The 25,610-nt window shown below is 41.6% G+C and overlaps 1 protein-coding gene and 1 long non-coding RNA gene across 2 annotated transcripts in view; one reads left to right on the top strand and one right to left on the bottom strand.

The window, feature by feature from the left end:
• Window positions 1–25,610, bottom strand: part of nrxn2b (neurexin 2b) — a 728,828-nt gene that overhangs the window by 18,695 nt on the left and 684,523 nt on the right. Inside the window, 2 exon segments of the mRNA XM_085143691.1 lie at window positions 4,087–4,409; window positions 15,716–15,805. Of these exon segments, the coding sequence (XP_084999817.1) occupies window positions 4,087–4,409; window positions 15,716–15,805 (413 nt within the window).
• The window catches only part of LOC146523309 (uncharacterized), a 431,764-nt gene that overhangs the window by 198,472 nt on the left and 207,682 nt on the right, over window positions 1–25,610 (top strand). The window lies entirely within an intron of this gene.

The following is a 25,610-nucleotide window of genomic DNA, read 5'->3' as shown; positions in this document are numbered from 1 at the left end:
TAACGAAAACTAGAAGTGAAAAAACATTTTCGTTAACGGAAATAAAAATAAAAACAAAAAAAGGAAAACTAACTAAAACTGGAATGAGTGTTCACAAAACTAATAAAAAAAAATGAAAATGAAGTTTAGTTTCCAGATTTTTTTCTTGCTGTGTCTCATTATGCCAGCAGGTGGCAAGTACGTTAGTCGAGTCGTCTGTGTTGCTGCTCCATCCATGCGCAGAATCATGTCAGGAAAAGTCGGGAGAAAGCGCCAGAGTCCAATTTGGGATTACTTTGAATATGACTGTGTTTTGGATAAAGCAAGTGTCTTGTAGTGGAAACAGACAAATTATGAGGGACATTTCTAAAGGGAAAAAAATCCCACAAACCTTAAAGTGCACTTGTAAAGCTCACACAAGAAGGCTAACCTAGCTTACCTTGAGAAGGTAAGGGAGCACACTCAACCCTCATCCCCAGAAAACAGAAGCTAACCCCAGGCAAGGCAGCGTGAAGCATCCCGAGACAACAGGACTGGGATATCTACACAACTGTGTGAGTCAATTACCTTCAAAAAGTTTATCAATTCACTTGAACCAAAATTACGAACATCCGGTGCTGCAAGAGTTAATAGTCTCATTGGGGCCAAGATATACATTTTATAGTTGCCTGGTATCAATGGTTGTTCATCTGCCTTTATTTATTTATTTATTTAAAGAACCCATAGGTGGGAATGTGAGTTGTCTGTCTCTGCGTGTTAGCCCTGCGACAGACAGGCGACCTGTCCAGGGTGCAGGGTATGGTAGCTGGAATAGCAACATACCCAAGGATGAGCAGAATGACTGATATGATGAAACTGGGATTTTGTTACACTTAATTATTGCAAACACAACTAAAACTATAACTGAAACTAATCAAAACTAAACTGAAACTAAGGATTTTCAAAAAAATAAAAACTAAACTAAACTAGCAAACAACTGGTAAAAACTAATTAAAACTGATATAAAATTGAAAATCTGAAGTCACAACTAAATAAAAATAAAAACCAATGAAAATTGCAAAACTATTAAAACCCTGGTCCAGACGCTTTTCTTTGCAAGCTCCTTTGACTATCTGATTTTTAGTTTTCAACTACTATTAATGCTGCACATAACAGACTCTTAAGTGGCATTATTCAATGTTTCCTGCTGTATGGACCTTGTCATTTACTTTCTGTTTCACCAAAGAATCAGCTTCTTTTCTAATACAGCTGTCTATGCTTTGGACTGAAGGTTTAACTGGCTGCAAAATAAGTCTTGAGTTTATGATCTAAAGTGTCGAGTCTTATCAAACACAATGTGATGTTTATTTTGTAAATTATTTTCTGAATCAGTGTCAGGAAGGATGGTAAAGCAGGGTTGGGTGGGCGTACATTGGGACTGACAAGTTGGTACCATAAAAGCACACGGGCTCTAAGTCAGATCCTCCCCCTTCAAATTAGACCTTCAAAAACAGAGCTTCACAAACCAATGGATAATGTCACATTGGCTACGCCTGTCTTCATATACCCTGTAAGATTGTGACTCACGTATCCCAAATTTTCGCCAGGCACAGTGATAGTCTGTGATTCTGATTGAGTTTGAGTCGTGTATGGGTTTTTGCTCCGTCTTGTCTGTTCGGCTTCGATACACACCGCTGCTCGCGCTAAATACACTGTTTTCTTCCATTTCCCCCCCAACTGCTGTTCCTGCCACAAATATGAAAACAAACAACACTTCGAGTTCACCACAGGCTCTTTCCCAGGACAGATCCTGGTGTTTAAAAGAGCAAATATAAATGATTTCATACAGTCTGGTGCCTCTCAGCTGTTGTAAAAATCAATGTAATCCTCCACCCTTCAAGAGGTTTTGCCTAATTTTGCTAGGCTACAGCTGTGTTCACAGTTATTCTTTTGTTGCTTTATTCTGTCTTTCCTTTGGGTTGGAGGACAGAGGAGGTACCACACCTGGATGATCAGCGCTAATGTTTTTAAGCTTTTCTACACACAGAAAAATGCCTGTTTGATCATTAAAGTACATGCATAGTGACTCATAGGTAATATCTTTTGATTCGCCAGCATATATCCTTAATGCTATTTTTGTCTATTGTGGCAATACACTTGGTTGAGCTAGGTGCATAATAATCATAAAGATGGAGCCATTAAAATGTGTGTACACTATCTAAAAAATAGAGTCTTAGCAATAAAAAGCACTCTAAAGGTGGAACCGTGCTTTTTTATGACCCAACATAAACATAAGTCAGCAAATGGAATACACATTAAGGCTTGTAACAACCAAAAGGCAGACAACACTCAAGAGTGCTCTGCTATCCTAAAATGCTTCCGGATAATTTATCAAGCGGGGCAGTCTGGGGCTGCCAATTTCACATCACAGACAGATGCTTTTAAAGCTCTCTATACGCTCAACGTGGAGAGCAGGTTTCGCCAAGAAGTCTGGAGGCCAGAGACATTGAACTGAGTGCATCCTACATGTGGCATCTTAAATCCATGTTCCGCTGATCTCATGTTTAAAGAGAAGAGAGAGAAACACTAAATCACAGACCAACTGATTGTGCCAACTGGGCACAATCAAGATGCTGTTGACTGCGAAGGAGCTCTGACAGGTTTTAGGTCCAAAACTTTTTGTTTGTACTTCCGTGGCACCGATAACCATGCCTGAGACAAGCGCACCTTCATATTTTGTCAACTGCCATCAAAGTATTAGTTTGATGAGCCTGTGGAGGCCTCATTAAGGCTGACTTTTATCAATGTACAAGAAAGAAAGAAAAACAGTTGCTGCAAAACTAAAAGTTTTCTTTAATCTGGGTGCTCGCAGCATAACTTTGCATCTATTGTGCAGCGGTGCCAACAGCTTCACCTTATCTTTAGTCTAATTGGAACTGCCACATTTACCCAAAATGAGGCACAATAGGAAGGTTTGAGACGATGATAAAAGGACAAAGACGAAGATCTAAACACACTCTGGATCTGCTGATCATGGTTTTCAGGGAAGAGTGTGAGTGGCTCGCTGACTGATCTCAGATATGCCTCTGTGGACATGAAGAGTGCTAATGAACACAACCGAATAAGAGGAAAGCACTAGTAATTGGCACCGTGCTTTTGTGTTTTCCGCGACACCATAACAGTATGCCATGGAGCTGATTTGAAAGTATGGAATTGACAGGTTTTAAAGCTTTCAACTAATTAAGGTACAAAATCTTTACAGCGCCAAATATAGCTGACGTACACTACATCCACGAGCATGGGCGACAAGCTTTCAGCGCTTCCTCTCATGGCATGGATCACACTTTTTTTTGCACAGCACACAGTTTATAGCTAATGATGCTGGATGTGAGCTGGAGCGTATTCCCCTCCTGGATCTTGTTATTAGGTCTTTTTATAATGGCCCGCCTCTTCCATCTTCTTGCATGTAGGCAAGGAAAAGGTCCCTTACCGTTTGCTAATTGTTGCTTTCCGTGCTGGTAATATGTGCCCTTAGCTCATGTGGATAATCATCAGAGCATAAATCACAGCCTCTCACATGCGCACGATGTAGACTCGTAAATGGAAGTTCATTGTTGTGCTCTTTGTGTAGCAAGATTTCCTTCTCGAGATGGTCCTGCCTTCGACCAGCCTCTGGATGAGCAGTGATTTCTAGGATCCCGGTCAGCCACGTCTTCTTAAAGAAAATCAAAACCGCAGTGTTGATTGGTCTAATGGATGGATCAAACAGCTGAGGGCTGTTTGACCATCTGAATACAGCTGATGGCTAACAAGGGGAAACTCGCACACAGCACAGAGCTGAGAATGTGACTGTTTGACCTTGTAGCTGACATCTGATTTCTTTTGAAATCTCTTCATGTAAGAAGAACCATCTGGTTACTTGGCCATGCTGTTTAATCTTTCAAATATTGTTTTCAGCAGTTCGAGGATTTAGGGGGAACTTTAAAAAAGCCAATTAAAACTAACTGGCAATAGTCCATCACAATACACAGCAGAGCATCTTCTTGCCTCGTGACTCAAACAGCAGCCTTTTGATTTTTCTCTATGAATCATATAAACAAGCTGGCATCACTAGCTCACTTTGCTCACCTGTGTCACACTGTCCCTCATGGTTGGCGAGCGCTGTTTGCGGGTGGTGGTTGTGGCCATGGTGGTGGTTGTCTCCATGATTGTGGTGGACATATCAGCCAGCGGGGTGGTGGAGGTGGTGTCGGTAGTCAGCACCGAGGGCACGTCACCCACCAGCCTCAGGTTGCCCTGGGTCTGGACGTTGGGGTCGCCCTCGGCTGCTAGTTTGAGGACCTGCAGGCCGTTGTAGTACAGGCCTGAGATCTGGCCCTGGAAGTGGCGCCCTTTCTCTCCACCACCGATTTTGATGAACGCTTGGCTGTTGAAGATGGTCAGCTGGCGACCTAAAATGCGACAGGATGAAGGAGGAGAGAGAAGCGGAAAGAAGAGAGGTCATGAAAGAGGGGAAGGAAAGAAAGGGGCAAAGAATACAAATCAGGTCATGATCTTTAGGTGAGCTTCAACATAAAACATGGTGAATCGGAGGAGATAGGGGGAGTGTTTCAATCACAAGGGATTTCCTGGGTAACACTTTAGGGAGATTGGACCCTGGCTTGCTGCAGTTGCAGTCATTACGGAGCTAGTCACGTGTCACATCCCCAGAAAAGCACCCTGAATCTGGCAGTCAAATAGATTGCAGGAGCAGTCGCGGATTGACCCTGAGACTGAAGGTTCACAGCAAAATGCATCTCATTTGCCCTGAGATGGAATATATTAGAACAATGCTGGGTCTATGTCATTGACCTCCAATGCACATGAGCTGCACAATGATAAAGTATCTCTGCCAGAGTAAAAACCATCACCCTGCTTTGCCATCTAAAGGAGGAAAATGAGATTCTCATTGGAAGAAAATGTTTAATTCAGCAGGGGCTGTTCCTCTCTGTGGTCATTACCATTCATCTGGATGGATAGATGGATGAAGAGAGGACAAAGTCAACCGTTTAACCAGGGTCCAATACTAATGTGTCACCAGGTCTTGTGGTGTAGGGGCAGAGTGGGGGCAGTCTGACAGGTATAGTTTTTCTCCCTGTATTTTCTCCAACTGACATCCGTTTAGATTTTATTTTATTCACCTCCTCCCCTCCTCCCCCTCCGACAGGCATGCATCCCTACTGTGCCTGCTTATCCCCAACACTCAGACTGACACAATCTTTGACCCCTAGTGAGACTCACATGGACATCGGGGAAAATTCAGGTTAGAGGAAAACTGTTGGAAGGATGTGGGTTAAGAACAGTCCTTATGAGGTAATTACTCAGAGGAGAAGGATGGGAGAAGCTAAAGAGGTTTTTTATGGATTAATCAATCCCTGCAAGGAAAGGGAGTGTGTTTGTTCGTGAAAGGGATACTGCACTAATGTGTGCATTTGGGAGTGAAATATTGACTCAGTAGACATGGTGGGCTACGAATCTTGGGCCTGAAGGGAGTGTGTTTATGAATGTGTTTGTACGTGTGCATGTACGCATATTTATTACGTGTTGTGCAGGTATGGGAGATTACTCCTCAGCGCTTCTGCTGGCACTCCTGCTCAAGTAATCTGCTCACAGTGACTTCCCTGCATGTGATTCAATTAAATAACAAATGCTCTGAATAACTTTCTGAATGCTTGTTTCATGGTTTCAATCAGACTGTAAGCTGGTGACAACTTTCTTCTCATCAGACGCTGGGGACAGGCCCAGGTCCCATTTGCTTTCAATTAGGACAGCTGAGAGGGTTCTTCATCACTATAATTATAATTTACTCTTCATCTATATGGGTGTGTTGACCTGTTTATAAGATTCAGGTGTGCGGGAATATCAGAGGAATTATGTCAATGAATGCTTGTGTTGGTACGTAAATGTAAAACTGCATGTTTAATCTGTATGTAGACTCTACAGAAGTGCTGAAGACATAAATCTGTTTCCTCGATGAGGGCCATTACACACGTCAGCCTATTATCAGATCATTAGACCCACCAAGGTCCCACAAGGGACTAGGCTCCTGTTCCCTAACTCTATAATAATGAGACTTAATGTCTGGCATATGCGCTGTTGACATAATATCTGACTCTTATTCTCTTATATCATTACTTAGCATGTTTAGCGTGGGAGTGATGCTGCAATAAATAGAACAGGAAAGGATGAACAGACTGTTAAACTACGAACATCAGCCGGGAAAATACAGGAGAAAATACATGCACGTGTATACACAAAGATTCACTTTAAACATCAGGACTGAACACGCGCACACACACACACACACACACGCTTGCACTAAAATTTTAGCCCACTTAATTAACCCCACCCCGCACACGTCCACAAATCAGCCCAGAAGGTCTCCATTGTAAACATAGAGGGTCATAGAGTGTGGACAAGTTGAAGACATGGTGCTTTTCTATTGTGTGTGATGTGAAACTCCAAGTCACAAGATGGTCTGTTCAGATAGGACAATTTACTCCACAGGAGTTAAGTGTAATGGTGGCAGAGTTACACTCTGAGCCAGGGACACAGTCATAAGTAAGCTATATTGACAAGCGGCTTATGATTATGATGTAGAGTAAGAAGGATTAGTAATACCTCCTAGAGTCACTGCACATGCATTCATGTATCATACATATTTCTTAAAATGTCCAAGCATCCGTTGGGTGACCTATTTAATGCCTCTCTGTGTAAAAGAAAAAAAAGCCTTGAGCACATGAGAGTACTGTGGCCGTTTATGTGCTCATCCCATATGAGACAAAGAAAGCCAAGAAGAAAGGTGCCCTCTAGACTAGATGAAGGGAAATCAGTGTTTGTTTTTGTAGCTGTCTGCTCAGGATGAGACTCTAACAAGGCCTGATGAAGTTATTGTTTCAGGGTCTGCCGGGTCAAATCAAAAGTGACATGTGGTTTTAGAACCAATTTTGGCGGCAGGCGTAAGTGGGGCGGGGTGGAGGCGAGGAAAGATAGAAAGAGAAGCCTCTGCAATGACATGCAATCACGGTGCTTAATATGACAGAGCTGGCTGTGGCGCTGCTGCAGAGAAGAGGGTGTGTGCGCATGTATATAATAACTTATGAAATGTGTCAGTGAAACGACCTTTATGTGTGTGATAGTTGGCCTTTTCAAGTAGTGTCTATTTCCTCAACATTTATTTACATACACCTCTCCCTCTGTGTGTGCGCTTGTGTGTATTAGGCAGCAGCACAGCACACATGGGTTACACATTGATGAGGTTCTGTTTCACCAATTTCAATGTGTATGGATGTGTTTTGCCGCTCTCCACAGGAATTTTAAGGTGATGGGCATTTAATGGGCAGAGGCTTGACGATGGAAGCAGCTGGATAGGGGTGGCTGTAGGGTGGGGTGGTGGCGTTAGAGGGGCTAAATGGATTGGGGTGTGTATGTGCGTGTTTGTGTGTTGGGATGAGGGGCTGACAGCCAGCCTTTCATTATAATGGGCATCCGCAGCCATACACAAAGCCTTAATTAACTGCAATGCAGAGACCAGAATGGTCAGACTTCTGTAATCAGCTACTGCAGAGACTGAGCGGAGTTCATACATCTATCCCTCTATCTGTTTATATACCCATATGTCTGAAAATAATTGATTTTTTTAAAGATTTTAAAGTGTGAGAATTACGAGCAAAAAATAATAAACGGCTATGCATATTCAAACATGAGTGCAGTGTATATACATTTAGCAACAAAGATGTCTCTAAATGTAATGGATGCTAATGGATGCTAACATGTTGATGTTAAGTAGGAAAAATGCTTTGCCTCACAGTTACAATCCCAATATATTCCCATTCTAAAATGCTAAACTTCACAGCATTAAAAAGCTACAGCTTAACAGGTGTAGGCTATTTAACTGTACCTCTCAACAATGTTTGTAGTGTTGGTGCTTTTTAAAGCATTTTTATTGAAATTAAAGTCCAAGAGGTTTGTCCTTCAGTTTTGTTAGTGAATCGCTAGTATTGACATGTTAGCTAACACTAATAAACTACATGTGCCATTTCAGTTCTGAATCTGAATGTTAAAATCCAGTCCAAATTGGATGTACAGTCTCTGGTTTGCTAGCATGCTAGCTATTGGTAGATAACAGGAAACAAGGTATAGCTGAAGGTGAAAGACTGTCTCAAACCATTATGTATTATTTCATGCCTGATTATACTGCTAAACTTCACAGCCTGGAATAAGGATCAAAATTCTTATAATTCTTAGAATATCAAAGGAACACATCAAAGGCAACAGGGTATTCATCTGATAATTGTGATCTCAGGCAAAAATGATGGACCAACAAACACTGTCATCTAATGAGCCACCCTACCAGGATGTCTAAAAGCACACATTACTATTAAAGCTACAGTCGTTCAGTACCAATTGAACATGGAAATTGATTTTAATGATCAGTTTTCGCACCACCAGAGCAGAAAAATCTGCACAACCATCCATCTTCTTCAGCTATGTTCAACCTGATATCTACAAATAGCTGCCAAGGTAGTCTTAGCTACGTAGCTTTATGTGCAGCTATAAAAAAAAAAGCTTTATTTCTTGTAAATGCAGATGGTGCCTTATTAAGAAACGCAAACTGAGAGAGCAGACCAGTTTGGGCCTGTTTTTAGCGTATTCTCTCAGTGTCACTTTGAGAGACGTGAGATGTAACTCTTTCCTTCACTACATACTTATATTTAGCGTAAATAATGGCCCTTAGATTTAAATCCATAGGCTATGTATTTAATGAACAAATAGGGGAATACAGACTATAGACATGTTGCATACCAACAAAAAAGCTGTTGGTGATGAAGTGATATGGATAGAAATATGCTGCTGGAAAGCAACATGATCTAGGAGCCTTATGATAGCAGCTACATACATACAATATATATATCGTATACCATACAGGTATATCGTGATTACATGTGAATCCCAAGGCAGTTAGCCATTGAGATTGTTGAGAGGTGTATATCTTTTTTCCCCATTTCTAAGGGCAGCATTGTTAGCATCCATTATAAGCAACAATCACAACCCGCTTCATCCTGTCTTAGCCGATAGGTAATCAATATGACAGGAGATGTGGACTCCCTGCTATAGTACACTTTACTATGGCTGCAATATTATCACAGGGCTTTTCCTCAGCAGTGTCTTCAAACAAAGCATATATATTTTAATAAAACAAAATGAAATGCTTGAAGTAAATTAGCATTATAAAAATCCATACATGTATAATTTACTTTCTTTTAATGCTGGCCACAGTGAAACTCCTGAGTAATCTACCCAAGCCTGGAGAAAAAGAGATGATAAAGAAAGGTTGGACAGAGTCTTGGAGAATAGGGACATAAGAGATGACAGAACCGAGGGAGGATGACAGACGAGGAGGACAGAGAAAGAGCAAGTGTGCATGAGGACCGAATGTCAAAGAGACAGAGCGAGGGCATGAAAGGGTGGGATAGAGAGAGTGCATGACAGGCTCGATAAAAAGAACAAGAGGAATGATGCAGTGGCTGCAGAGGCAGACATACAGTAACACACAAGAGTAAGACGGTAAGAAGCAAGCAGAAGGGAGAGTAAGTCATGTAGTAAGATGAAAGGCAAAAGGAAAGGGGGAAAGAAGAAGAAGAAAGTGCAGTGAAGTGCTTACTATGGATATTAAATGATCACGGGAAGCACTAGTGAGTCACCTCCAGCTTTGCACCCTGATTTTCAAGTATAGCCACTTAATCACATGGTTAACTTAGTTATAACAGGGTTTTATATCTACCTTCCTTGACTAATGCCAAAGCTTTCTGCTGTGTGTATCCCCACAAACCTGCTGTTTGACCACAGAAGGTGCTCATAAAGAGGACGTAGGGATACATTAACACAGAGGTGGTGAGAATACTAAAATAAAATACCCAGATGTCAAAAACAACATCGTAAAAACGGACCTAAGAATTGTAAAGTTTTGTGATTAGTGATAGATTGTGTTAAATTTGTCTTTCATTAGTTATAATATGGTAAAAGTGATTGAACTGACACTTTTATATTCCTAATACATGGCTAAATACAAAGTCGGTGGTGAAAAGAAAAAAAGCCAACTGGTCTGAAAACAGTCCATTTCACACAGCGATTCTATGTGCACACTGACTGTAAGACTGGGTGGAAATTGCAGTGGACCTCAGCGTCTTTACTTCAGTAAGAACTAAAAATAACACTGAAATGATAACCAAACATCTATTCAAGAAGATTTTTGCAATAGCTACAAACACCGTTAATATCTTGCATGAAAAGTATAAATGTATACTTTTTGTGTGCCTGAAGATTCAATTCAATTCAATTCAATTTTATTTATATAGCGCCAAATCACAACAAAAGTCGCCTCAAGGTGCTTCATAGATACAGAGATATAATGCAGTACCTGATTGCACATTTTAAATCTTTTATCTGGGCACTAGTTTCACCGCAGTCTGAGTTCTCTTTGATAAAGATTACCTCTTTGACCAAAAGTAAAAGGCTCTGAAGCTGTAAAAGCACATTTCTACCTTCAGTCTTCCTCAACTACAGAGAAATGGCTTGTCACAGATGAGCTGTGGTCAGTAATTACTATCTATGTTGAGCCAACCTGGGGAGTGGGCTGGTTTTAGGCCACGCTTGGATTGCTATTGCACAGATTGCTTGTCAGAGGCAGAAAAATAATGGTTGTATGTCTGTTGCAACCCTCAAAATGTATGTGGAGAGGAGAGGAGGGGATGGTTTAGCCCTTCCTCTGCCTGTGGACCTGAAGCAGGAGGGAGGCACCCGGAGAGTGAAAGGAGTGGATGGTGGTAAAGGATGATCTAAGTGTATATGAGGGGGATATGAAAAGCACTGCAGCTGGAGAGAGCAGTATCTCTCTCCCACCACCGTCATCATTACGCCTCTCTCATCCTCCTTCTACTCCTGTTATCTCACAGAGAGGAGGCATGCCATATGGTTGCAAGAAGCTTCTATTCCGAATGTTTTCTCTTGCAGGGTGGGAAGGATGGCCCAGAATTCACCTCTGTCAATGCGCTCCTATTTGACGTGCAGAGTGCAAACTTGGACCGCTAGCGTGCAGAGTCTGTATTTGTTTCTGTGCACAAATCCTTCATGCGCCTGCAGAATTTAGAGTATCCGTATCAACAAACATGAACTCCCCCATTTCCATTTTCTTCTGTAAAGAAAAAAGGATAGGAAAGGATAAAGTCGAAGAAGGCAGGAGCACAATGGGGGCGGGGTGGGATGCTGACAAAGTCGATTATGAAGCGTTCCCAAGTTATCTCCTTGGTGCACAGCTCTCCTTGGTAATTAAGAACGTTTTGCTTTTTTACTCCCCAGAAGTTGGGCTGGTTCGGGTAGAACACTATGAATTAATTGTGTTTGACAATGGCGATGAGGGGCCAAATGCAGCATGAAGATAGACAGAAAGTCTTGGGAGGCAGAGTGGAGCCCTGAGGTCCTTGAAGGAAGCTCTGGGCAGTGAGACTGTGACGGTGCAGCGAAGTACTCTAGAGACAGTAGATTGGATGTAATCAGATGTGGCTCTATATCTGATCCTACATCTGTATGTGGATCTTAAACAAGTGATACTGTCGAGGGAGCGACAAAGAGAGATAGCAAAGTGGTTAGCTGGGCGCAGTTTTCTTTCTTCCTGTTCTCTCCAGCTGTGACTGTGCTGTTTTTAGGCCATTTCATGGTAGGGGACCATGAAATAACAGTAAAGAGTCCCTTATTTCAGACTAAAGAGACGTGTTCGGCTGCCACTTCTCTTCTCATGAGCAAGCACGTTGAAATTCATTCCGTCTCCCCCTGCTTCTCTCAGATATGGCTGTAATAGTGCAGCGAGATCAAATGAGAAAACAAGATAGTAACTCTGCGGGATGCAAAGCTTATGATGGAGTTACTGAAAGACAGCCTCATATGGCTTTACTCTCAATTGACTGCTGCCAGATGTGAGAAAATCTCTGAAATGAAGCTGGGATCATGAATAGCAGCTCTGGACCAATGCCTGGCCTGGAGATTTGATTTGGGCTTTGGCACCACACCAAGCGGAGGGCACTTGATTGCTTTCACTTTGGGAATTGGGGCGCTCGCACCAAACCATTAAACACTGAACATTAAACCTAGTTCTAGCGTTTTAGCCTGCAGAGACCTGGTATCCTAGTATTCCTCCCTTCTTCTACTCCCTGCACTTGTGTAGCTCAACTCCAGGCTTGATTGTCAGGCTGCCTGGGAGCTCTAGAGGGATAGAGTCGTTGCCAGAAGAAGATGTTCCAATTCCTCTGGGAGCTTTTTTCGCTTCGCTTCCTTCCTTTTCGCATCTGTTAAAGTGAACACCTACGGGAAATTGATTCTTGCCGGTTATTTGTACTGTTTATTTTCTAGTGGAGCTCCCTAATGAGATGTGGAAGCTGTGACACATATTTATTGTTTCTAGCAAACAAAACGGGGAATGCTTGCCAAGTATTTTTCTTTTTTTTGCGTAAGGTTGGCATTGGTGGTCAGAGGAAAAAGGAGGAGGATAAGAAGGGAGAGTGAAGGTTAGGAAAGGCAGACAGAGAGGAGAAAACTTGGGATGACAGACCCATCACAAGAAGAAGAATAAGGGGACACATGTGAGGAAGTTTTGTCCCGGCTAGAGCTGTTGCAAACTTTTGGGACTTGGGATTTTTCCCCTCCACTGGGTCTCTGTAATGGCTGCCGTTTTGGATTTAGTCAGCAGGCACCGAGTTGGCCAGAGATGCTAACTCTGATCTGCCTCACACACAGTTGGGGAGATGGGATAAAGGCTTCAGAATGAGATGTAGTGAGACAGTGCAGCGCCACAGCCCAGCCCTCCTTTAGGACACTTCTGGCTCCAGTGACTTCCATTATATCCCGGTGTGACTAAAATACTGATTTGTGATAGCGAATGCGGGCGATTAGCTCTCTTATTTTTACTTCTGTACACATATGAAGGTAATAACGCGTTGCGATTTGTACTTATAAGATCTGAAAGATATGGAAGTTTTCCATGCTTGGCGAGTTTTACAGAATTGATGAAACACTAAAGGCACTTGAAGAGGAGACCCACGGGGCTGATTGTTTTCCTCGCTCTGGTCAAGAACCCTGAAACATGTAAAGATCCTCTGAGGCGCTGATGTAAGAAAAATCACTGGACACCAGAGACCATAAACCCCATATTGGCAACACAGCCTGGACCATTACAGGCCATCCATTTCAGAATGAATGATCCCGGCTGTTTGCCACACACACACACACACACACACACACACACACACACACACACACACACACACACACACATGAACCAGTCTGTAAGTCTTGTTCAAGTATACCACTCACCCTGCATAGCAAATACACACAGAAGGATACATTAAAATACACCAATCTCTTTAGGAGTGAAAACAATAAATGTTAAAGGGACCTTCATTTATTTTTGCTTAGACACATTTTGTTGAAATGACCCAGAGCAGCTGTGTCGCTGCTGAATTTGGCCTTCAGTCATTTGCTGTGTTTTAACCCTCTGAGTTTTGCTTTACATCAAGATGGGGACAACGGGAAGATGTTGCCACTTGGAGATTTGTGTCTTTTAGCAGGAGTTAGAACATTGTTAGCTTCGTATTTAGTTCTTGTCCCGAACGACTGCCGTAACCTGTCCAAGTTCTTCCAGATACCAGCATCCAGGGCAAGTTATGTTCAAAGATTAAGCATCGTTTATAACACGGTTATAACTGAGGGCTCTCTGAATTTTGTCACCAGCGGGGCAAAGCTGGGAAATCAGTCAGATCGTTTCAATTTAAGAACGCGGACGACGTAGCAGCGAGAGAAGCCCCCAGCGGTTAGTGTGGGTGGAGTTTGATTTGCTGTTAGGTGGTTAGATTCTGCTTAGAGGTTTCTTAGCTTAAATCTCTCTCCATGTCCTTATCAAAGCAACAAACAGCTTTAACCCTTTGAGCTTAGCAATGTCCTCTAATCCCCATTCATTATCTAATCTAGTTACAAACAACATCTTCCAGAGCCACTTTTCCTCTTCAGTCCGTGATGTGTGTAAGACGTTCATTTAATGAATCCCATAATATTAACAAATAAAGACCTTGCAGATACCCCCCACCCCCCAAAATGCACCCAAAAATGATCAAAGCCTGCACTTGAGAATTAATGGGTGTTTATTTGTTTATTTCTCCTGCCTACTTTCTGCAAAAGCTGTCATCAAAATGATTGGATACAGGCTCATATCAAACTATAGAAGAAAGAGAATAATAGATTCAGTTTAATGCTCAGTCTCTTTAGAGTTTCATAGCATGCACAAATCATTTCATAAGTGGGTAAGTCATTTTTTATTGATCCACTTTTTCATTCAACTTTCATCTCCCAAGTCTTTTTAATTCTGATTTGTGTCCTAACTAACCTCAGCAAAAGTGCATTCCCCGGCATGTCAGAGGAGAGCACAGAAGTCAGTTTTCCTCGAGCTAGAAATGAATGCAATGATTGTTTTGTTTCCATGAAATAAATATGCAAGCACTTCATTTATCTTGTTTGTCTGTCACATGAATACTTCATTTAGCTCTCGCAGACAAATTTTATCTTCTGAATTCATGCGTGCATGTTTTATCGTTCACAACTCCATTTTAGGAACCCCCCTAAAGGTATCTGGCCTCAAAAGCTTAATTCATGATAATTGCAATACATCTCTTATGCAAATAGTGAAGCTATTGCAGATGTTACTGTAAAGTCTTAGATTCTTATCCTTGTACTGTTTTTTTATAGTCTGCTAGAGTTCTGTGTGCGCTAGTTACCAATAAAAAAATTTGTCTTTGAAGTAGAAACTCGACTTCTTCTTTCTTTCTTTTAAAAAAAATAAGAATCAACCACCTTCAGCAGCACAAACACGCGGCACAAGACAGAGAGGTTGGGACATTCAGCACTCAAAGGGTTAAAGAATTGTCACTTTCATGGCATCACATTACAAACTTGTGGCTCAAGTTCTGTGTAACGTTGGGCGAGAAATGGAGCCCACACGCTGAACAAACACAACAGTCCCTTTAACTTTTAGTGACTTTCATGGGGATTCTTTTCCTTGAGGATCCACTGATAGTCATTCTTTTCTTTTTGCTCTGTTTTCATGAGTGATTAGTCAGTACAAGTTCACATTCAGCCAACAAAAGACACATGAAAGAAGCAAACGGATTCACTAGGTTGTTTACATGTGGTCAGGTTATTACGGGGTTATGTTGGGTTATTCGGGAGTTATTTCTCTGAAGAGATGCAGCCCCAGTTTAAGGTGCTTTGGATAAGGTCCTTTTGATATCTCCAAATCAATACTTCAGAGGAACGAAAACTTATAGAAGATAATTGTTTTTTGGAATGACAATTTTTTTGTCACAGTGAACAGCTTTAACTGACAACTAGATATAAAACTGAGAGGAAAAGAAAATATCTTCTGACAATACCTCATTTGCAGCGTGGCTTCCCATCACTGGAGATATAGAAAAACTTCAAAAGAATTAGCTAATTATATATCAGTCAGTCATTTGCAGGCTTTTAAAGTCTGCACTGGGTTATAATGGACCCACAGTCGTGTGAAAAAGCCAGATTGTATTCACCCTTGATGCTTGGCACTGCACCTCTTCCAGAGTGGTGGTTAACGGTAGGTTAGGCAGTTAGATCATTAGTGGAGTTAAAGGGATTTTATTACCTTTGTCGAGTAGCCACTCGTCAACTACCCGACCAAGTCGGTATGGGATTCTTTGTCTAGCAATAGCCAGGCGCTCATTATCAAAGTTCCCTTTAAGAAATTTGGAGAAGACAAATTAAGAAAAGGTTACACAAATCTGGAAGTTGAAAGGTTAGAGGTTAGAAGGGCAACATGGCAAATGTTTAGCAAGTTATGTACTTTAAATCAGCTTTAGTTAGGACAGGAAGAACTTGTGGATGTGTTTTCGGGCTGGTTTGTTTGGTTAGACAAGTTAACAGCATTCTAGTTACCTTGAATTTTAAATGATTTTTTTAAATGCACTAACAAGTTAAACAGATTTATGAATTATTTAGATATAGTATGATTACATTTGTGGAAGTGCTAAATTATAATAGCTGTCACAGAGTCACAGAATCAGCAGTCAGTAAACAACACAGTTATTACAGTATGAAATAATAAAGCAGAAAAAAGATTTCCCATTGTTATTTCACATGAGCATGACATAATCACAGAGAATTAAAACACATTTCATGGTTGTTCCAAGGAAGACATTTTTAAGTTCCTGCCGCACACAAAGCATCGCTGATTAGCAAACCTCCACCATCCAGCCCAACAGGATGGCATTCTGCCTGTGGAGCATCACATCACTTTACATCCAGTTACTCCACTCCGGCTAAAGAGAAAAAAGATTCAGTGAAACTGTCAGCACTGAGTTTTTCTCAGGTTTTTTTCTTCCTTCTTATGCATTAATGGAGCACTTCTCAGTGGCACTTGGCAATTAGCATCACTTCATCAACGTGTCAAAGAAGTTTCATTGCTGCTGTGCAAACTTATTATCCCTCACTTCACTTCAATCAACCTCGGGGTCATACGCTGTACCTCTTATAGCACTGTCAACAGAGACAGAGCTGGAATTAGGGAAGACGAGGGCTGATGTGACCAGACTTGGAGTTTTAATAAAGTCTAATGCGGTGGTAAAGTCAGAGGATTAATTAGGAGTTTTATATACGTCAAACAGCAGCCGTTGCCAAAAACCTGAGAGCTATGCTAGCTAAAATGAGGTCAGGGAATCCCCTGGTGTCCTAGCAGAGGGAGAAAGTTCTGCAAGTGGTACCAAAAAATGAGAATCACTAAAGTATATATATATAGATGTAGTATATACACCAACATATAAAATATATGACATGTAGGAATGTGTCCAAAATGCATTACTTGCTACAGTCTGAGGGGGAAAAATAGTGGACATAGATTGAATTGGAGTTCATAGCAGGATACTGACAGGAGATGCTGATGGAATTATCTGCAGAGAGATGAGTCAGGGATTCAGGGAAGGTTTGGGAAAAGTGTCTAAACGGTAAACACTCTAAGCTTAGAGTGCTACATCCTGCATCCTCACAAGTATACGCTGATTTTGCCCCAACTCCCCCTCTTTAGCACCACCCTCTGTGGTGCCGCAGTGATCTAAAATAGACCACCTCTCAGTTCTGCAGTACCTACATCTTCTCCCCAGGGGTCTCTCTACCCACACCTGCCTCTGTAGAAATGGCTCACATAAGGAAGAGGAGGTGCGTTTCCACGTGTGCATACTGTATATGAAGGGAAACAGTTGTTTGTGTGTGAAGCAGAGGGCCGAAAGATAATGAAATCTGAACAGAGAAAACGCACGGAGAAGGAAGAAGCCTGGGATAAATGATAGCTGGCACACTGATGACGAAAATAGGAATTTTGTCTGGAATTTTGATCTTTTTAGTGACTTGAGACCCTCAAGTCATGAACCTGATCTTTTTAAGCAGGTTAACATTTGGACCATCTGTGTTTTCTTTCTGAAACTGAAATTAGTCTAAATTGAAAGGAAACGCTCATGCAGCAATTACACGCATGTGTTCACATTGCACTTAAGATTATCCAGGCACAGCTCTGACTTCTGGAAAACCAGTACGGCAATTAGAGTGCACACACAACCCTGGTTTTAGAAATGACACGGCCACTCTGTTGCAATCACTGAATTAGAGAAGGAGAGACAGATGCCGCTGGCAGCAGAGGAGGGACGAGGGGAAGATGGGACAAATGAGAGGGGTGTGGTGGTGATGGTGGGGGTTGCAGAAAAACGGCAAAATCAAAATAATAACAGAGCGAAAGGAAAATTGTGGGAGGCAGAAGTCCTTAGTGAGATGAATCAATTGTGTGCATTCGTGTTCTCCTCCTACTGCCACATCTGCCATCTCATCCACAAATCCTGACTAAATCTCCTCCCTCCTCTAACTTTCACTTCTGAATCAGCCACTTCCAGCAACACAATCCAATACAAGATCCCTTTTACCAGCCAAATAATTTGTGGATAATGATCATCCACCGGTACTTCTCCCTCTAGTGGCAGGCTTCTTCAAAAATGGGTTCACCCTCCTCATCCTCTGTGTCCTCTCTGTGAAAACGTTCCTTTCCTTTCTTGTTTCCATCATTCTTTCTCTAATCCCTTTCCTTTGTCTTACTCACTTATCCATTTCCTCGTGCTTGCTCCTTTCCATCTAACTGCTCTTCTTCTCTGCTTGTCCTTCCCTTATTCTCAAACAATCCTTCAGCCACACTTGGCGCTGTCCTTTTTCTCACCTCCCCTTGCCAAAACTAATTTTGATGTCTTTTTTTGCTAATAACGTCCATGCCCTATTCTTCCCTTGCACCTATATCCCTTCTTTTCATCTCCCGTTCTCCTCGTTCTTTATAAATTCTTCCTCAGCTATTTTTCTGTTCTTTCACCTTCTATTCGCTATGCACTGCTGTCCATCCAAACTCACCGTTTCTTCTCCCCTTTCCTCACACATCTCTCACTTGCCCCGTTAATCCCCTGCCTTTGTTTTGTTTTATTTACCTTCACTCAATTTTACCTCTGTATTCTTCATTTCCCACCACGACGCAGCAAGTTTATTACTAGGATATTAGATGTAGTACACAGGCACTTCCACACAGTCTAAGTGTGTGGCAGGCAAAGTAATAAATGCTCAGAGTGTAGAGTGTGTACTGTATGTAAATGTGTGTATTCCTTCCCTGGTGATCAGGAGTGAGTGACAACATCCTCATCAACAACCAAAGACAGCAGAGAAATCAACAAGGATGCTTCTCAACTAACCACTTGAAACAAAAACAAAAAAAGAGGGACAAGAGGAAGAAAACAGAATCTGATGGAAACCACAACAAAGAAAATTTGACTATAAATTTAATTTTAGCAAAACATATGTGCAGTGGCTAGGGAAAAAGTGGCACAACGTCCTGTTGGACAGGTTTTTTTATGTCCTCTACACTGCAATTTCTAAAACCCAAATTCCTCTGTGTCCTGCTTGTGTGTTTGCATCTGTTTGTATTAGGATCCTTAGAGAAATAAGTCATTCTGTGTGAAACAGTGACGCTTCTCCCTTCTCGCTCCTCTCTCCTACCAGCTGAAGCCTGCTCTGCATAAGAATGGGGAGGGGGGGATAGATTAAACAGCTGGGCCCTTCTCCTCTCCTTCTCCACCATTATCGCGCTCACTCCATTCCCAGGACTGTTCTCTTCGCTTGATATGAAAGATGGAGGAACAATGCTATCGTACCTGGTGCTCAAGTAAAATCTGATATACAAGAGAAGGAGAGATAAACTAGTAAATCAGTCAGTGGTTCTATTACTTTGAGGGATGTATTTTTTTCCTTTTATAGCCAATGTTCACCAATGGAAAGCAGTGTATCAGATATAAAGAAATATTCCCTTAAAGGATCCACACAATTATGCAAGGAATACAGTTTAACAATATAATAGCCCTGATCTATCATGAAAGTCTTTGAGTGCATCAAAGACTTTCATGATGCATCATGATCTTTGTTCATACTAGGACCAGAAGTGAGGCTCTATGAATGGATTTGTTACTGTTGACTTCTATGTTAAATAATAATGTTTAGCAGACACAGCTCTGCGCTTTATGTCAAATATGAGCCTAAGCCTATACTTCATGCTTCTTCATGTTTAATAACTGTACAAGGTGACATATTTGTAAGTCTTGTATTCATAAGGCATATGACATATGTAATTAAAACCTGTGTATTTTAATCATGGGTGCAATCACATCCCAGGGTGAGCAGCACAGCCTAGTAGACTGTGCATATGTCAACATTAGCGGCTGGACCACAACGCTTATGTTTGTATGTCTGCTGAGCTGAGCTGAAGGTGTCACCTGAGTCTCAAGTCTCATGCCGTCCTCCCTGAAACACCGCTGCTGAGATACGTGTCAGCCACCTGGAGCATTGGCGGGATTAAAAGCTATGATCAGGCTGGTTTTGGGTAGGTATCACAGCTGTGTTGCTAGGGGCAAGGCAAGGGCACGCTGATTAACTGGCACCCTGGGGAGACACAAAGCAAGGTAGGGGAGGCAGGGGACCTGCACAGCATGCTAGGAGTGCAGAGTGTGTCTGAGAGTGTCGGAGATTTGGATGTTTTGATAATCCAGCATATGAATCACACTGTCTCTTTGCGTATCAGTACAAACGTCCATGTCTGTGTGATTACATGCAATTGTGTTTGTAGCAACTCTCCAAGGAGCCAACTGCATATCATGTAGCTCTGCAGGCAGCCAGATGCCCTTGTACAGGACACCCACATTGGAAATCCATCCATAAGAATGGAGATTACATTGGAGACGATTGGCCAGCAGCCATTCCGCTCTTCCTCCTCTCACAGAAACCTCTCTCCATCAAACTAGCCTCATTCTGCTTTTCATTTGGTAACTTTAGATGGATTGCTCTCTTATCCACTGGGTGTTTTCGAGAGCAGATTGGCATAAGAAACCACAGCCTTATGTACTGTAACCTCGTGCTACTAGATGCATCTCTTGTGTTGTTCTTAAACGCTTGTTCCTGTTTTTTTTTTCTTTTGTTCGGTTCTTTTTATTAACAAATGTGATCAAATTGTGATTTTATAGCAATTCCAACAGGTGTTTGGGAAAGATGGCAAGTGATTCGGATCAAGTGTCAGTGCAGAGTCAAATTTCAGCCTATTTTTCTGGGAGATGATGTTAAAGAGTCAAAAATTGACAAAATTGACACGATAAGATGGCAGTTTTGGATCTGTTTTTTTCTCCTCCATTTTTTTTTTAAACCAGAGATTGCAGCCGAGTTTTGTCTCTTGATGTGAAACGCGAGGGAAAAGAAAGCGATTTACCTACCCACCATGCTCTTTTGTTCAATGTAAATACATCAGCCACCATTCACGTCTGCGTGCATCTCAAACAGACAGCTCGCTGTTTTAACAGCTAGCTCAACTGTCTTTCATCTTTGCAGCAGTTATCAATGCAGCAGCTCGTTTTCATTTCTTCCCCTCTTTCGTCTTGCTTCGACAGGATCCTCACCACCTTTCATCTCGGCCACGGTGGATTTGTGCGAGGGTGGCTGCCAAAGTGAGCCAAAGAAAGCCCCCCTCCCCCCCACCTTCCCAACCCCAACTCGTGTGGAAATCAAAGTTGTCACTTCTCTAATTACCCAAAGCAATCTTTTCCCTCTCCTGATCTGCACTACTTAGCTGTGTCTCTCCTCTTTCCCTTTCTCTACTCATCATTATTCCTTGACTGTTTTAGTGTTCTCTCTCTCCATCATCACATAGCCACAGGCCAATAATTGGAAATACCTTCCAACGGTGCAAGATCCAATCACAAGAAGTCACAGAGCACCAGAGGCCCAATAAGAAGCAGCAGAATGAGGGGGGACTATCATTAGAGACAAGTGACTAAGCTGGCTGACTTCAATTAACTCTTACTAGCTTATCTGCTGTACCTGTACCTTGAATGTAATAATGTAAGAGCCCAAAATATGACAAATGTTTGTCACGCATCAAATCACAGAGAAGCTTTAAGAATACGTTTTTAAAATTATTATTATAAAGAGCTGTTTTCAGAGTAAAGTGAACTTAAAAACTCCACCTGCTTATAGTAATAACATAAAAAAAAATGAATGAACAACAGAAATTTAGTTAGCGACTGCAGATTACAGAAACACAGAGCTTCTGTGGTGCAGCTCTATAAACTAGTCCTAACCAAGGACTAGTTTATAGAGTTTCTATGAGAAAAGCATATTTTAAGAATTTTGAGAAAATGGAAACATTTTGTGCTCAATTCCAGGAGCTCCGTACTGTGTTGGCGTTAATGCTGAATAAGTTACATTTATACCTTAATGTCATGTAGGGGCTGTTACGACAGTGCAGACTAATTAGGGCTAGATGAGGTGACCCTGGATCTTCCTTTAGTTACGCTGCAAATGCCATAGGTTTTGCATTCTTTGTGTGTTTATACACCCCTCTGCATTTAATTATTAGTTATTATTCATTCCTGTCTCTTCTACAGTGTGTCTTTTTGGGGGTCGACTGACTGATTTTCTACCTTTTTCTCAAGGTAGTTTATATTGTATTACCTTACAATATAAACTACCTTGAGGTGACCGTTATTGTGATTCAGCACTGTATACATAAAATGGAACTGAATTATTAATGTTATGGAAAATGAATGAATAAGCCTAGTTTCCAGTATATAAAGCTGCTGGTGACCATATGACAGTTCAAATGGTTTCCTGCCAATCCCACCATGTGGTTCACCCCACACCATCGTCTGTCATCTAGTGCTTGGAGGAACATTAAAGCGATGCAGGTCTACTTCAGTACTGCTGGTTTAGAGGCCAAAGCTGCTGAAGTAAAATCTAGTCCATGTTCAACTAAAGTCTCTATGCCTACAGCCATTTGTCTCACTCTGTATAAAGTGCACCCTTCTTTCCTAATCAGGTTGCTCACCCCTATTTTTAGAGTGCTCTCATATAGCTTTTGCTAAAGGGAAAAGGGAAGCAGATTTTCTGGGATGCCACAGTCCCCCTCCCCCCTCTCCTCGCATTGACAATTTTTCTTCAAGTTGTTTTTTTTGTCTCCCTGACTGCAGAGGTAGCAGAGACAAAGATGGTTACCGACGCACCGTGGCAACATGAAGGTAAAGATAAAAAGGGGAAGTAGGAAAGAGAGAGCATAGCCAAGAGCTTTGTTGACCCCTTTACTCAGACCATTTATCTGAGTAGTAAGAACATCTTAACAACTCAGTCGGAAGAGCTGAAGCTGACCTTGCTGGTACAAAGAGTCTCTCTTCTTCTGTGAATCCATGTCTTTCCTCTTCACTTTTTCTTCCCCCCGACTATAAATGCCAGCCTTCACGCTGCACAGATCCTCTAAGTGCCTTACAGAGTGAAAACAGGCAATAACAACAGCCCTGTCTTTGTACTTTATCTTTCCTCTTTTCTTTTCTGCCCTTGTCTTATGATCTGTATTAAGACCTGGGCTGGACTACTCAAAGTCAACATTATCTGGAGCAGCAAGTAATTTATGTTTTACAAACTTATTCTAAGTTCATGCACGACTACATTGCACGTGAATGGTGTGTTTATGCTCTATCACATTGGACAGGCTATATGTAAAGAATTTCCCAAATCTGGGACGAATTAAGTTTATCTTAGTTTATCTTATCTTAATCTTGCCCGCTGTGTTGCAATCCAATTTGTGAAGCTCTTATTAGTCAGTAACATTCTTTAGCCTTATCCATCTCAGCAGTAACAGCAGCTTGCTTCCAGCATGCATACTGGATTTCGCCTCCCCCCACCAAACCACTCCTTCTCTTTCTTCCTCTCTCTTCCTTCTTCTCCATTAGACATTTTCAGCAATGCATCCCCTTTGCTACACTTTGCCGCACTTTCCTTTTCCTCTTTTCTACCCCCCCCTGCCGTCAGACCCTCCATCCATGCATCCATTGCCACCCCCTAACCGCCACTTCTTCTTTCCAGTTCTACTCAACTGCAGTCAGAAACTAAAGCGAAGTGACAGCTCCATAATAAATCTGCTGCTTGTAAATACAGCTCTCAATGACTAGGAAACAGTAGGATTGCACACTGTGAGCTCTCATTGGTCATAATGACACAGTTATGAGGCAGCAAAAATATGGTAATCGCAGCCAATATGCTGTGATGGTGTTGATATAACTGTGGTTGTAAAATGCAGAATAATTATTCAAAGCTCAGGGGACACCTTAGTGAATCCCAAATGCCAAGTGTGGTATAAACCCACATAAAATGAATGGATCTTTCCTGAAGCTGAATTCTTACTGTAATGTCACAACTCACTGTGTCCTGTGGCTATAGCCACCATCCATTCACCCATCCATTTTCCTATGTCTATCTAATCCAATGGGGCTCAGCCCAGCTGTCACTGGGCAGACAGACACTTAGATTCACAGAAAGAGTTAATGTGATGGAGTAGTATGAAACAAATCAGACAGATTCACGTATTACAATTTACTAGAAAAACTACTATATCTCTATATAAATAACAACACGTCTCCCTTCACAGCTTAGAAACAGCTAAGATGGAAAATTTGTTTCAGTTGTTGAAAGGGCAACTGGCTACTTGTAAGAGAGGGATTACTGCTATAGCGGCCTCCACTCACTAAATCTGACCTCTCCTTGGGGTGTTTCAGCAGCTTGATTGGCAAGAAAGTAAAGAACAGGAAGAGAATAACTCAAAAAAAGAGTAAAAAAAAAGATATTTGTGGAATTTGATCTATGAGCAGGATTTAAAAATCTAAACTACAATTTAGAATTAAATCTGCTTTTTGATGAAAATGATATACATCCATGATGCATTCAAAATGTTGGACTGTCCCTGCTGCCTGTAGTCCTGTTCTGTGTTTCTAGAGCTGCGCCCATACCCAGGTTTCTTATGCCTGCCTTTCTGCAAATGAGAACTCATCATTTGCAAGACAGAGGAACATGGGTGAGGTCTTACGTGGGGATAATATTGTGAACACCTTTTACAGTGTGGAAATCAAATGTGACAAGGAATGTGAGCTGGTGTGCGACAAGAGAAGGCTCAGCAGAGAAGAGTGTAAGGCAGGAGGACCAGTACATCCTCCTTACTCCAGTGAAGCAAAGAAATTATTTAATCTCCTGCTGACTTGTGATTTTGCTCAGTTACAAAGAAACGAAGACTCTCTAATGATAGTTTCATTTTACTGGAGACTATCAACCAGAAGTAAACGATATATAAAAACTTATATAAAAATGATTTGAATTTCATTGAAAGAAATAAGCACTTGATCGTCTACAACCCAGGAGAATCAATCAATCCATTACAGATACTCCTGATCTTAACACGTTATGTGTATAAAGCACATCTGTTCACAAAATGAGTTTCTTCCATTCCAGCCTCTCCATCATCAAGCTGCCACGGGCAAGACCAAAGAGCTCTCAAAAGATGCTAGGGACATAACTGTAGACTTGCACAAGGCTAAAAGACCACCAGTAAGGAGCTCATGCAATTTTCTTCCATTTCCAATTATTTCCAATTATTTATTTCCAATTATTTCCAATGATTTGAAAAAATGATTTGAAAATAGATGAAATCTAAAATGATCATTATCATCAGAGGGGGAGAAACGGGACTTAGGGTTTGGGTTTGGGGTAATGTTCTTGGGAAACCCAATATATTGTATGTTTGTGGTGTGCTGTATAAGACAGTTTCCCTTTGTTCTAAAAGCAAATAAATATTGCACTATAAAAGATCTGAAGGTAGTTGGGACCACAGTCATCAAGAAGACCACTTGTACCACACTATACCATAATGCACTGAAACGTTGCACTGCCTGCAAGGTCCTCCTGCTTAGGAAGGTACACATACAGCCCCATCTCAAGTTTGCCAGGGAACATCTAAATAATTCAGAGAAGGCTTGGGATGAAGTGTTGTGGTCAAATGAAACCAAAATAAAGCTAGTGGGCATTAACCTGATCTACCCAAAGAACACCATCCCCACAGTCTAACAGGCCATAGTGATGAATGACTGTCTATCTCTCTGTGCTAG

The sequence above is a fragment of the Neolamprologus multifasciatus genome, chromosome 3 (genome assembly GCF_963576455.1).
Source record: "Neolamprologus multifasciatus chromosome 3, fNeoMul1.2, whole genome shotgun sequence".
Lineage (NCBI taxonomy): Eukaryota > Metazoa > Chordata > Actinopteri > Cichliformes > Cichlidae > Neolamprologus > Neolamprologus multifasciatus.
The sequence above is the reverse complement of the archived record's forward strand: the minus strand, read 5'-3'. Positions and strand labels throughout refer to the sequence as shown.